At 45.1% G+C, this 13,894-nt stretch overlaps 1 protein-coding gene across 1 annotated transcript in view; it reads right to left on the bottom strand.

Moving 5' to 3' along the window:
• CEP112 (centrosomal protein 112) overlaps positions 1-13,894 on the bottom strand; it is a 462,158-nt gene that overhangs the window by 107,431 nt on the left and 340,833 nt on the right. Inside the window, exons 23-24 of the mRNA XM_045299484.1 lie at positions 8,866-8,928; positions 1,582-1,731 (exon numbers count right to left, since the gene is read on the bottom strand). Coding sequence (XP_045155419.1) covers positions 1,582-1,731; positions 8,866-8,928 — 213 coding nt within the window. The remainder of the gene's footprint in view (positions 1-1,581; positions 1,732-8,865; positions 8,929-13,894) is intronic.

Genomic DNA, 13,894 nt, shown 5'->3' with positions numbered 1-13,894 from the left:
GGGTTACCATGAGTCTTTAGATCCATGGGCAACCACCACCACTACCGACAACACCCTTACCTTTCTTTCAGCTCAGAGGGAACAATATAGAACGACATCATCACCATGGCGTGACTCTATTTAAGCCCGCCCCCTCGGAGCTATATTGGGCTTCACTTTGTTATTTAAAAGTTGGAAAATATCACCACTTGGCATTGGGGTGTCAACTGGAAAAGACAGTCCCGTAAAATAAACTTTTTGAGGAAACAAAAACAATTTACTATGTGTGTGCTTCAGTTCATGCACAGGAAGAGTCATACAGATCAGCGGACATTTCATATGCATGTGTCGATGACAAAGCCATGGAAGGCTGACAAGATTACCCCAATATGAGCAGGAAACAAGAAATGCCTTTTTGGTCTCCCAATACATATAGGAAGGGGGCGGGGGAGTGGCAAACAAACAAACAAACAAACAAACAAGCATAAGAGAGGCAAATTTATGAGGAACATGTCATTCATAAACAAAATTAGCCCTCACATCTACAGTGCGGAGGCTGGCTCTCTTGTTTCCTCCATCTCTAAAGATACTTCATTCACATGTCATCCAGCCTTCGTGGGCGTATATAACACAAGACGACTTCCATGACAATGATGAGTCTGTCCCCCAGTGACTTAGGTTGCCTAAGCCAGTCCATAGAAGATGGAGTTTCGTCACCCAGGGCCCAGGGAAGACCCATATTTAAAAAAAAAAAATTTGTTCATTGCTTTGTATGATTAGTCTGCATGCTCTAAGTATTGTTACAGCAAAGTAAATCACTGAAAAAGAATCTCTGGCCGGGGATTATTTTTTTCAAAAATGTTCTTGTTCTCCTTTAAAACCTTATTTATAAAGGTTTCCAGTTGCTTATCCTTGCAGATTAAACACAGCACGATGAAGACATTTAACAACAACATTCGCAGTGATGAAGCCAAGAAGAAACTTCTAGGCGATCTAGCTGCCCAGCACCTAAAGAACCAGGCTGGGGAGCTTTGTGTTGCTGTGATAGGTGTGAGTCTCTGACGTTGCCTGGAAACCAGTTAGGTTCTCAGGCGCCACACATCCATCCTGTACCATTGTCAACGCACATCAGAGGGTTGGCATTCCAAACCCCGGACAGGTCATTGCTCAGTATGCCAAGACACTGCTTGAGGGTGTGGGCAAGGAAGAGAATGTGAGCTGACAGCCAGCAGAACACAGTCATTCTAATTTCAAGAGACAATTCCAAAGCGAGTGGACTCTCAAAACGACTCTCCAGAGAGAGCCTGGGTATTTTCAAATATTTGTTCAATGTGAATGGAGTAGGTTTGCCAAAATTGAGTGTGTTTGTGTGTGTGTCTGTGCGTGTGTGTGTGTGTGTGTGTGTTGGCATGTGATCTCTTGAGAGGGAAGTCAGCCTGAGTCACTGGCTACATCAAAGGCAGTGGCCAGTGAACGGAATGACTGCAGGCTGTGTGAGCAAGCCAGATACCTGCATTCATCTGCCCACTGCTGGGATTTCAGCCCTCCTTTTAATTACATTAAAGCAGCTGGTACCACTGGTGACTGGAGTCTTCAGATTACCTTGATTGCTCGGTCATTATCTCTAATCAGCTGCTTCTTCTCATCTTCAAACTTTTGTATAACATCCTGGAGCCGCCTCTCCGCAGCAAGCTGCTGCCGGCTGCTCTCCTCTTTCAGAGAGGAAATGGTTGTCTGAAGTTCAGCTATGATCTAAAATGAAAACAGCAGGCCATGACTGCAGATTCTTCCGCGAGAGGCATCTATTTTATATGTATTTATGCCTGACCCAAGGGTGGCTTTGGCAACACTCGCCTCCCCAAATGACATCTCTCTAATTAACATATCACACACCAGCATGCATGAAATTCCACACCATCAGATACTCGACTCAAACTGTGAATGGGGAGCAACTGCTGAACCAAATGTATTTGGAAGCCATTTCCACCAGAACATTCCACACTATTTACTCACCAGAAGAGGGGCATCTGTGAGCGTCAAAAATATGAAAAGCGTCAGATTGGATTTTGCTGAAAAAAATAGACTTATTCGAATGAGGAAAGCTATTCTGCCTTTGAAAGCGATTCTCGTAACACTTTGAACTGGAATCACCAAAGGAAATAAGGAAATGGCTCATTCTTCATAGCCCCCGATTCTATCCGGCCGCCTTTGTGGGGTTACTAACCACTGTGCACAGTGCTGCGCACTGTTACATCTCCGGTTATGTTTCCTGTGAGGCAGGCAGAAGGATCGCCTGACTGTCTTTCCCAAGTGAGAAAATCAAGGCACTGGAACAGGCCCGATCTTTTAGAGGCTTGAAGATGCCACCCATCTATGGAGACAGGCAGGCTTTGAATCGTGTGGTCCGACCATCTGCTGGATTCAATGGTTCCTCTAACCAGCCAATGTCGTGTTTCTTTAAAACACGGTTTGGGTACTGGGGGGAAATGTATTATGCTATTATGACCTAATTTTGAAAAGCTGTTTTCTTCCCAAATGATGTATTGCATTAACGTTTATTTCGGTCATTTCAAAGACCCTCGTTTTACAAGAGCGGGTTGGACGCATGACTTGGTTTTCTCAAGCCACGCTGACGACTTTTAGAAATTGGGCCGATGTTTCTTCTAATGAAATCCAAGGAGCTTATCTTTCATGAAGTTCCGTGTTCCCAATGGCTTTGTAATGACAAAACTCGTCCGCAGCATTACAAGGCAATGGCGGGATCGGCCTGGAGTTCCCCAGAAGCCCACTCCCTTCGAGATCTTAGCAGCGGGGCTGGCGTGAATGTTGTCATGCCGCACTGGTGAGCCCGCTCGGGCTCAGTGACCCTGTGGGAGGCGGAGCGCAGCCCCACAGGTGTCCTTGTGAAGTGGCTGGGCGGGCTCAATCGGCCAACCTCTCCGTTCGCCATGCAGGGCGCAACCATGGCGCCGTGTGGAGCACTTAGCTTGTTAGAAGTGAGTCCACTCCTTGTGACCAAGCTCAGGTTTTAGGATTCATAAATAGACCAAATCTGGTTTCTTAAGAGACCAAATATTAAAATGGGTGTGAAATAAACACACGCTAAAACCTCAGGGCCAACTCACTGCCATCCAGTCGAGGCGGACTGGCTCATTGTGACCATGGTGAGCGCTCAGACTGGGACTCGATGCGGAACTGCACTTTCGGCCTCATTGAGCGTGAACGTGGTCTTCCTTGACTTTGAGAATGCCGATTAAGTGTTGTCTTCCATTTGGGCATCAACTCAATGAGTTCTCCCAGTGCTGGGGTGACCAGGGCAGGTTAAATGCTTGGAGAAAATGTGAAAAACCAAGACCAGCCAAGTGCGCACAATCCCAGAGCAGGAGAAGCCCGAGGCGAGAGAGGCCGATTTCCTGGGCCTACCAGAGAGATTTCAGATGCTATCTTCTGAGAGCCCGGTGGCCAAAGAGTAAGGATAGCGATGCTCTTTCAATGTTGCAAGTTGAGCAGAAATCAGCTTTGCAGAAGACAGTGGGTTTCATTCCATAAAGTCCACGAAGGTGGGTTTAATTCTACATGATTCACCGTGCCTGGGGATTCGGAGATCCCCACCATAGGCATATTTATTTAGAACACAAAGCAATTTTGTTTCTTACTAGAAACACACTAAGCGTCCGACTGGCTTTTAACTGACTCAAGACTGAAGGTAAACTTTCTATTTGGGAACTTCAAGTGGTTGTGAGGGCATGGAACAGGGAGGCACGGCACAAGCTGGCCGCCAAGAGGACATTACAAAGGACTGCAGGCCAGTTTTGGCGAGGAGCTGCTACCAAAGTCCTGGATGATCAGAGGAGGGCTTGCATGCCTCCTTTTTTCTGCCAGATGAAGCCTCCCATCCTTTTTGGGGGAGTGGGGTGGGGGTGGTAATGAGATATTTTGGGGTGGAGGTGGGGATAATGAGACTAGCTCTGGAAAGTTACAAAATAATTCAGGGGATGATATGAGAGTAGGGAAAAACCCTTCAGGTACTACTTCTTGGGTAGAGAAATAGATTGATTGCTTGGGCGATAACACCAATGAGTTGAAAGGGGTAGCCCAAAGGAATTGGTTAAAGAGAGGATTTCAGAATTCTGTAAAATGGAGAAAAAAATCACAATGGTCAGTTTTATATGCTTCACGAGCAAAACTCAAGTGGCTGTAAACAGAGTGGAGGGCAGTGGGCTGCCTCCTCCCTTGCTCAGTCTACACAATGGACCCTCAATAAATATGTAAGCAGAGGAAGTACATTGATCATGGTAAATCAAAAAGAAACCATCATGGGATAAATGCATACTGCAAAGCAAAATCTGGCCTAAAGGTTTCTGAGGAAAATGACAACCAATCAATACAATAATAATTAAAACTCACTTTGAATCAAAATCTAAAACCCAAACCCCACCACTCAGCTCAATCTTTAACCTGTATTAGCTTTAGAGAAAGAAGTTATTAGAATATCATTTCCATATGGATATTAAAAATTAATACTGCGGGATGCAAAAGGAGAATCATTTGGGGCTATGCTGTTAGCAATCTAAGCCAGGAAAACTCCCACAGTTTATCATTATTGTTAAGTAATTTATACTTGGCATAAATGGCAGTGGCCTTGAAGTCTTAAATATACCAATATTCTAAAGAGAGCTAAGAGTTTATCGTTAGCTCATGCTATTGAGCTATTTGGAGAGCGTAGTGCACTTGTGGATTTTCAGAAAGCTCTTCCTTCAAATACAGTAGACAAGATGAGCCACGCAGGAACATACGGCTCACTCTGACGGCTCCTCAGAGTAAAACGATTGCAAGTGTGGGTCCTGGATACGTTTGCATTCTGGGCGGTCACCCTGGAGAGTGGCCCCGGTCAGTGTGTGCCCAGATGCAGGTCTGCCTTGGTGGGGTGCGGAAGCTGGGACAGCAGAAAGAGAGCAGCTGGTGGGTGGGCACAGTTGGCACCCTAGCTTTCAGCTTCTCGTTCCCACCTACATATGTTCTTGCAAAATGGCAAGACCTTCCTTTGAAAAACGGCCAAGAGGTGAGTCAGTTGCGTGAGGAGAACCATATTAAAATTTGAAAGGGAAGCTAATGTGTGATCTTCCAGATACAAAGAGCAAATGCCCGGTTCTAGGGAAAAGGATATTTGGGAGCCTGCTTGGCTAGAATTGCTGCAAATATTTCCATCTTGGGACACCATCATCCTCAGATAAGACTAGGCTTGGGTGCTTGGCCTGTCTGCTTCTAAAAAGTCTGATAAAAATCTCGGTGATTAAGCAGCTTCTTTTAAAGGAGGTGATGAATAGTTCCCAAATTATCTGGCTGATCTCTTGGGTACCAATGTGCTCATTATCAATGCATTCTTTTTATTACATTATTATTATCATTTTACTTTCCTTTTTTGAGAGCAGGGAAGGAATTTTAGGAATCTGATAAACAGAGGTAAGCAGCTCTGCTGTCTGGTGTTCTCATCAGTTTAAATCTCCGTTAGAGATTCCGGCTCACAATTGTTGGAAAATAAAGCAAGCCCAATTCTGCAGCTCTGCTGTGTCCAGTCCACATTTAAATAGTCAGCTGTTCTTTGACCTCGCTGGCCCCATTACCCAATATTTTTCAAATGTGCTGTGGATGCCAGCACAGGCACATTGGTCCATTTTGTACATAAATATACATAAATTTGATATTATAAATATAAAGCTGTATCTATTAAATATATATAAGGGACATTTGTGGAAAAAGTCCTTGATCTCTTAATTCTATTTTTCCATGAACTTTATGAAGCCCCTGTGTACATAGCATAGTATTAAGTTTATATACAAATATAAGAATAACATGTTATTTAGAAAGAGAGGCGGGCAAACAAAATACTCTCTGTGAAAGAAGACCATGCTCCCTTTCAATGAAAGGATAGACTGGCTTATTTTGTTGTGCGGTCCCATCTGGGGCTTCCCTTGGTGGGTGGGGGAGGAATGCACTGTCAAGGATGAAAGGGTGCTTCTGGGTCAGGAGAGCGCCAACATGGCGCTCTCTTCCTCCTCTAGCTTTTCTCTGGGAAAAGAGCAAGCTGTCAAGAATCGGTCAGTTCTTGAATGCCCAAAGTCTAGAAGCCAATCAGTGAGTTACATAAAGAAGGGGATGAATGGTTAAAATGGAAGAACGATTTTGCAGCTATTTATAATGAACCCCCACACCCACTCCAAGAAAGAAACAGGTGTGTCTGTGGGGGTCCTTGGAGTCTGATTGCATGGGCTCAAGTCTTGCTTTGGAGGGAACACACACCCTACTGATGAGTCTCAGTGTCCTTGCCTATAGCACGGGAGGTATAATGCCTATCCATATAACAAGGTAAGTGCTCAGCTGCCAACCCAAAGGTTGGTGGTTCAAACCCATCACCTGCTCAGAGGAAGGAAGATGTGGCAGTCTGCTTCCAGAAAGATTACAACCTTGGTAAGCCTATGGGGTCATTCTATGGTGTCCCGTTGGGCCACTATGAATTGGCATTGACTTGGTGGCAATGGGAATTGGACCCACGTGGTTACTGAAGACTGAATGAAATACCTATGGGAAAACATAGAGGGTTTGAATGAATCTTTGTTCTCCCCTTCCTTCCAAGCTTTCCCCCATTCTTCCTTTCCTATCTCTTATACTATTATCCTATAATAAAAGCTGAGGAGCCCTGGGGGTGGAATGGATTATGGACTGTGGTGCGAACTGCAAGGCCAGCAGGCAAAGCCACGCGCCGCTCTGTGGGAGAACGATGAGGCTGTCTCCTCCAGCTCACAGGGGCAGTTGCACTCTGTCCTGCAGGGTCGCTAGGAGCTGGAATCGACTTGATGGCAGTGAGGTTTGTTTTCATAATTGTCACAGTTAACAGTTATTAAATGCTTTATGAGGTGCTAGGTACTATACTATACTAAGCACTTTTCCGCATTGTTTTATTTAGACTGTACAACACCCTTCTGAGGTCAGCACTCCTCCGCCACTTTCTACATGAGCAAATGGAATTCCAGAGGGCCCAGGTAACGCACTCAGGGACACGGAAGTGGGAGGGCTGGGCTTTAAATGCACGGGCTGCTCCTCCACAGTTGAAGCTTTCTTCCTCCCTGACCAACATTTAATTTGCCTTAATATCGACTAGCCACTTTCTTCATACGTTCCTTTAGATCACCTTAAATACTCCCATTTATTTACACACTCCTTAATTATGCATTTTTATTCTCTATCTTCTATCTCACTCTCAGTTGGCCTCCGCCACTTAACAAAGAGCAAAACACACAGGGTGTGAGAGGCAAGTCAGCAAGTCCACTTGCGAAGTTCTTTCTAGTCTGAGAACATCTCTTCTCAGTGGATCCAAACCCCCCACCCCCACCCCCATCCTTTCTCAAGGAAGGGATGGAATTATGGTCATCCGGACGACATCTGCACCATCCTCTCAATAAGCACCTGCGACTTGTATTCGTCTTCTAGAACAGATGCGCACTTGGACATCGGTGTGGGATCTCAGAAATTCAGTGGCTGTCAACCTTTTGCATAGCAGTAATGTAAGAGACTGGACCAGGCTGGTGTTGGCCCAAAGAGCTTCCACTTTGAAGTCAGATCTAGGTGGGGTCCTGGCTTAGTCACTTACCAACTTAATCTGTATGACCTCAACTCTCTGAGTCTATTTCTTCAATGGGAAGGCTATGGCCAATGACAATTATCAACCCCTGACTTACTTCTGGTGCATGAAGACTGAATGAGACAATATGGCAAGTGCCACATAAATCAGAATACAATTTCTGTTTTGTTGCTGTGGTACTGTTACTTGTTTTATGAGGTAACTCGTAAAATAGTCCCAACTGACAACCAGACAAACCAGCACACATTTAGAAATATTAAGAAAAGCTCATTTTCTAAAGCATTAGGTGTGATGCCCAGAAAATTAAATGGCTTAATTTCGTTCTTTGAAAAAGGAAGATGAGTAATATTTATTTATTCTAGAATTACAACCAAGGGGGAAGCCTCCGACCTAACAAAACAAAAAACAAACTCACTGCCATTGAGTGGATTCTGACTCATAGTGACCCTACAGGACAGAGTAGAAATGTCCTCGTGGGTTTCTGAGACTGGAATTCTTTACAGGACCTCTTCGACCCAAGGGCCGACTCGTGGTTTTGAACTGCTCACCTGGAGGACAGCAGCCCAACATGGAACTAAAAGGGATCTAAAAGGGATCCTCTACATGACACAGCTGGGTATCACCCCAACAACTTGTACAAACCAGGTACTGGAAGCATCTCATTTCAAGTGGAGACATGCATTCAGTTACTAGCCTGCCTTATACTAAAACTACTACAGGAACAACCAACAGCAAAACAGGCAGGGAGGGACGGACGTTCAGCTCCTCTTTCCTCCCCAAAGGAGTTGACAATTGGGCTGCTGGTTTAACCCAGAATGATTTGTCATTTTGAATTTGGCTGATCAGAGGCCTTGGGGTGCAGCAAAGTGGAATCTTGCACACACGAAACAGCACAGATGGTATCGAAGAGCTTACATCACAGATGTGAGTGTATCTCTCCTGTCCTTATGAAAGAAGGTCTAGGCCTGGGCTTGTTCAAGTGCACGGGCTGGTTTTTCAAGACCGAGTGTATATCTGTGTGTGTGTGGAGAGAGAGAAAGATTGGGTAGTGTGTTGGCTCAAATGGTTCAACCGACCTAATTTTTTTCTTTTTTAAAGCAAGCCAAAGATATCAACAGCCTATTTTCCTTATTTATGTAGCCATCCAAGATCCCATCGCATCCCTGGAAAAGTGAGACGGATTTGGTGGGAAATGCAAAGGCCGTGGGTGTGTTTGGGTCCTTTCTCGTTGTTTGACGGTGGCTTACCTGTGAAGATTTGGCCAGCTTCTGGGTATATTCCTTCTCAATCTGCTTCAGCTTGCTGCTGGCCTGCAAGACACAAGGACATGAGCACACACGGTGACCTGTGCGCACGCTATCTCCTCCGCCTGCCAGCTGCACCGCCCTTCTGGGGCAGCCAGAAAACCACAGGGCTGGGCTTTGATCTCATGCCAACTATTCATCACTTAAAAAGGAAAAGCAAAAGAGAGAGAGCGAGAGAGCTCCCCTGCCAATTATTAGACAAACACAAGACTTTTGTGGAAGGAAAGAGAAAGGGGGAAGGAGCCGGAGAGACACAGCAGAAGTGTGAAGACTCAGAAGATAAAGTGTGTGTGGGGGGGTGGGGGGAGAAAAAACAAAGGAAGAGAAGGAGCAGGACCAGGGGGTGGGGGGAGGTAGAGACCAGGGGCAAGCCAACTCTTTCACTGGGTCTTACAGCCCTGCTGTCTTTCACCTTCGCTTAGGGATAAACAGATACCCCACCCCTCCGCCCCCAAAGACAGAGCCGAGCTGTTTGGGTCCATGAGCCATCAGTCCGTGTGCCTTCTTCACTCGACCTCACCCTCAATGAGCTACTCTTTGAAGCGACCCAACCGAAAAACCCAAACCCATGGCTGTCAAGTGGATGCTGACTCATCCGACAGTCTTCAGGCCCTGGAAACAGGGTGGCCTTTCCAGAGAAATGCACACCATCAAATTTGGATCTCCTCTCCAGCCCGGACATGTTTGGGATCTCCCTCTATCCACAGTGTTTGGAAATGCCATGGTGGCACACCCTAGACCAGGCCATCTCCAAGAATCTTAGAGGCCTAACATCAGCCCTTCACATCCGAGCGTGGGGGTCCTCCAGGGCCTTTGGTGCTTGGGAAGGTTGGGATCATTACTCGAATGGCTTTTGTCCCCGTCCCCCCGCACCTCACCCCCTTTTGCCTTGGTCTCTGCAATTTTTTCAACTTCTCAAAGTGGTCATTTTTTTCTTATTGTTTCTATTTCCCATGTCTCTGTCTTTGATCTTTCTTAGCAATTTCTTCGATTTTTCATGTTCATCTTACTGTGGGATTAAAAAGGCAGCCTGGTGGGGTAGTGCATAAGGAAACGGGCAGCTTTCTGCAAGGACAGTGCGTTGACCCTACCAGCTGTTCCACATGACAGAGGTGATGCCACTTGGGCCCTGAATGACTTACAGTCTTAGAAACACTACAAAAAGTCCCTATGAGTTAGAATGGGAGAAGGGCGAGGCTCTCAATTCCCAGAAAGCAGTGGTTCTCAACCTGCGGGTTGTGACCCCTTTGGGGGGGGTCGAATGACCCTTTCACAGGAGTTGCCCGATTCATAACAGCAGCAAAATGATAGTGATGAAGTAGCAATGGAAATAATTTTATGGTTGGGGGTCACCACCACATGAGGAACTGTATGAAAGGATCATGGCATTAGGAAAGTTGAGAATCACTGTCATTAAGAGTTACAGTCTTGGAAACCCACAGGGGTAGTGCTACCCTGTCTTATAGTGTCTCTATGAGTCAGCATGGACTCGATGGTGGTGAGAGAAAAAGAGAGAGAAAATGAGTTAGAATTAACTCAATGGCAGTGGGTTGGGGTCTTTATTTGTTTTATTGGATTAAAAAACAATTCCACCACATTTGTAATTTCCAAGAGTTCTTTCTGGCTCTCTCAATATTATTACTATGGAGCCTTGGTGGCAAGGTGAGTTCTCTGTTGGGCTGCTAAATGCAACATCAGCAGTTCAAACCCACCAGCCCCTCTGAGGGAGAAAGACGAGACTTCCTCCTCTGATAGAGTTACAGGAAGCCCACAGGGGCAGTTCTACGCTGTCAAATAGGGTCCCTATGAGTCAGAACTGACTTGAGGGCAGGGGGCTTGGATTTTGAGAAAGAACATTATAGTCACCAGCACTTGTACAGAGGAAGGAACTTTTCAGCACAGAGAGGTTAAGTAACTTGCCCAGCACCATACAGGAGTTTCACCAGCTCGGGCGCAGCTCATAAACATGCTCCATCTAGGGCCTATCCTTCCTGAGGTTATTTTATGAACACACACACACACACACACACACACACACACACACACACTCCATCACTCCTTCGTTCCCGCTAATACCTGCTTTTCTAAATGATTTCTATTTACTTTTCCAAGTCTATTTTTTGTTTTTTTTAAATATTTTAACAGATCATTTTATTGGGGGTTCTTGCAACAATGATAACAATCTATACATTAATTCTATCAAGCACATTTGTACATATGTTGCCATATCATTTCGAAAACATTTTCTTTCTACTAGAGCCCTTGGCATCAGCATTTTTCCCCTCCCTCCGGCCCCCTCCCACCCTCATGAACCCTTGATAATTTATAAATTATTTTTAATTTTCATATTTTACACCATCTGCTGTCTCCCTTCACCCGCGTTTCTGTTGTTCGTCCCTTGGGGGTTGTATGTCGATCACTGCGATCTGTTCCTCTTTTCTCCTCCTTCTCCTCCACACCTTCCCCCTACCCTCATGGGTACTCTTATTATTGGTCCTGAGGGGTTATCTGTCCTGGATTCCTTGTGTCAAGAGCTCTTATCTATACCAGTGTACATGCTCTGGTCTAGCCAGATTTACAAGCTAGAACTGGGGTCATGATGTGGGGGGACTGGGACGGGGAAGAAGCATGAAAGAACTAGAGGAATGTGTGTTTCGTTGGTGCTATACTGCACCCTGGCTGACTCATCCCTTCCTTGTAACCCTTCTGTGAGGGGATGTCCAAAATAAGCCTTGGGTCTCCATTCTGAGCCCCCTCATTCACATTGAAATGGTTGTGCTTGGTTTTTGGGGGGTCTTCTGATGCCTGATGCCTGATCCCATCCACACCTTGTGATCACACAGGCTGGTGTGCTTCTTCCATGTGGGCTTTGTTGCTTTTCAGCTAGATGTCTGCTTGTTTATCTGCAAGCCTTTAAGACCCCAGATGCTATATCTTCTTTTTTTAATGTTATTTAAAAATCATTTTATTGGGGGCTTGTATAGTTCTTATCACCATCCATCCATCCATCCATCCATCCATCCATCCATCCATCCATCCATCCATCCATTGTGTCAAGCACATTTGTATATTTGTTGTCATCATCATTTTCAAAACATTCCTTTCTACTTGAGCCCTTGCTATCAGTTCCTCATTTTTTCCCCTCCCTCCCTCATGAACCCTTGGTAATTTATAATTTTTTTTTCGTGTCTTACACTAACCAATATCTCCCATCACTCTCTTTTCTGTTGTCTGTAGATCATTGTGATCAGTTCCCCCTTTCTCCCCACCCAACTTTCCTTTACCCTCCTGGTATCACTAATCTCATTATTGGTCCTGACGGGCTTATCTGTCCTGGAATCTTGTGTCAAGGGCTATTATCTGTACCTATGTGTATGCTCTGGTCTAGCCGGATTTGTAAGGTAGAATTGGGGTCATGATACTTAGGGGGGGGTTGGTAGGAAGCATTAAAGAACTAGAGGAAAGCTGTATGTTTCCTCGGTGCTATACTGCACCCTGAATGGCTCATCTTTTCCTTATGACCCTTCTGTAAGAGGATGTCCAATTGTCTACAGATGAGCTTTGGGTCTCCACTCCACACTCCCCCTCATTCATATTGATATGATTTTTTTGTTCTGGGTCTTTGATACCTGATCCCAGCAACACCTCATGATCACATAGGCTCGTGTGCTTCTTCCATGTGGGCTTTGTTGCTTCTGAGCTAGATGACCACTTGTTTATCTTCAAGCCTTTAAGACCCCAGATGCTATATCTTTTGATAGCCAGGCACCATCAGCTTTCTTCACCACATTTGCTTATGCACCCATTTTGTCTTCAGTGATCGTGTCGGGAAGGTGAGCATCCAGAATGCCAGGTTATTAGAACAGAGTATTCTTCCATTGAGGAAGGAGTTAGGTAGAGGCCCAATGCCCATCTGCTGTCTTAATACTTAACATATAAATATATGCACATAGACCACTAAATACTAATATCTTTACATATATACATGCTTATACCTCTGTAAATATCTTTTGTCTCCTAGTTCTTTCCTCTATTTCCTTTTACTTTCCTCCTGTCCCATTATCTGTAATGAGCAATTTCATCTTGCTTACTGGGTGATCCTCCCCTTGTGTGGAGCAGAAAACAGGAGGATGGCTAAAATTCTGTACTGCATACAAGATGTGGTGGAAGTGATCACTACAGTTCAATGTTGTTGTTAGGTACAATCAAGTCCGTCCCAACTTGTAACAAGCCTATATGAAACAGTGCTAAACCCTGCTGGGTCCTGTGCCATCCTCCCAATGATTGCTGTATTTCAGCCCATCATTGCCCAGTCCCTCCCAGTCCATCTTGTTGAGGGTCTTCCTCATTTCTTGCCGACCTTCTGCCTTACCTAGCCTGATGCATAATTAAGTAACCACAATTACGCTCATGCCTTCCTTGCGTGCTGTAAGGCAGTGCACACTATGCTTACTCTTCAATTAAAGGCCTCTAGAAACCAAAGCTCACTGCCATGATGCCGATGCATACCCCGAAGGACAGCGAACTAACTACCCCTTGTGGTCCCGAGACTGTCTCTGCTCACGGGAGTAGAGCACCCTTCCTTGTACCCAAAGCCAGTTCCCTTGATTGCTCAGGCTCATCAAAGTCCTGCAACAAGAAAGAGCTTGCTGGTTCTAACTACAAACGGACTTTAAAACGTTTGTGAAAATGGAATTAAAAGACAAAAATTGGGGCGGTGGGGAGCTTTATTTCTCAATGTAAGTTCCTTCAAAATCAAACCCCTTTTCTTAGGAATGAAATCAGCTATTTAGTGCATCCCTAAAAAACGTGAAAGAAAAATTTATGTCTTCATAATTTTTTTTTTTAAGATGAGGACACAAAAAAAGGTCATAATGGAACAAATAAGAGCTGGAGGTGGAGCCTAACAATCACCTAAGGATGGCTTGCCAACCTGCCCTTGTTGGGGAGAAGAAGGGGTAGGAACATTGTG

Source organism: Echinops telfairi, unplaced genomic scaffold (genome assembly GCF_000313985.2).
Source record: "Echinops telfairi isolate 266 unplaced genomic scaffold, ASM31398v2 ScPeMD7_7458;HRSCAF=8496, whole genome shotgun sequence".
In the NCBI taxonomy this organism is placed as follows: Eukaryota; Metazoa; Chordata; class Mammalia; order Afrosoricida; family Tenrecidae; genus Echinops; species Echinops telfairi.
This window is presented reverse-complemented; position numbering and strand designations above follow the sequence as displayed.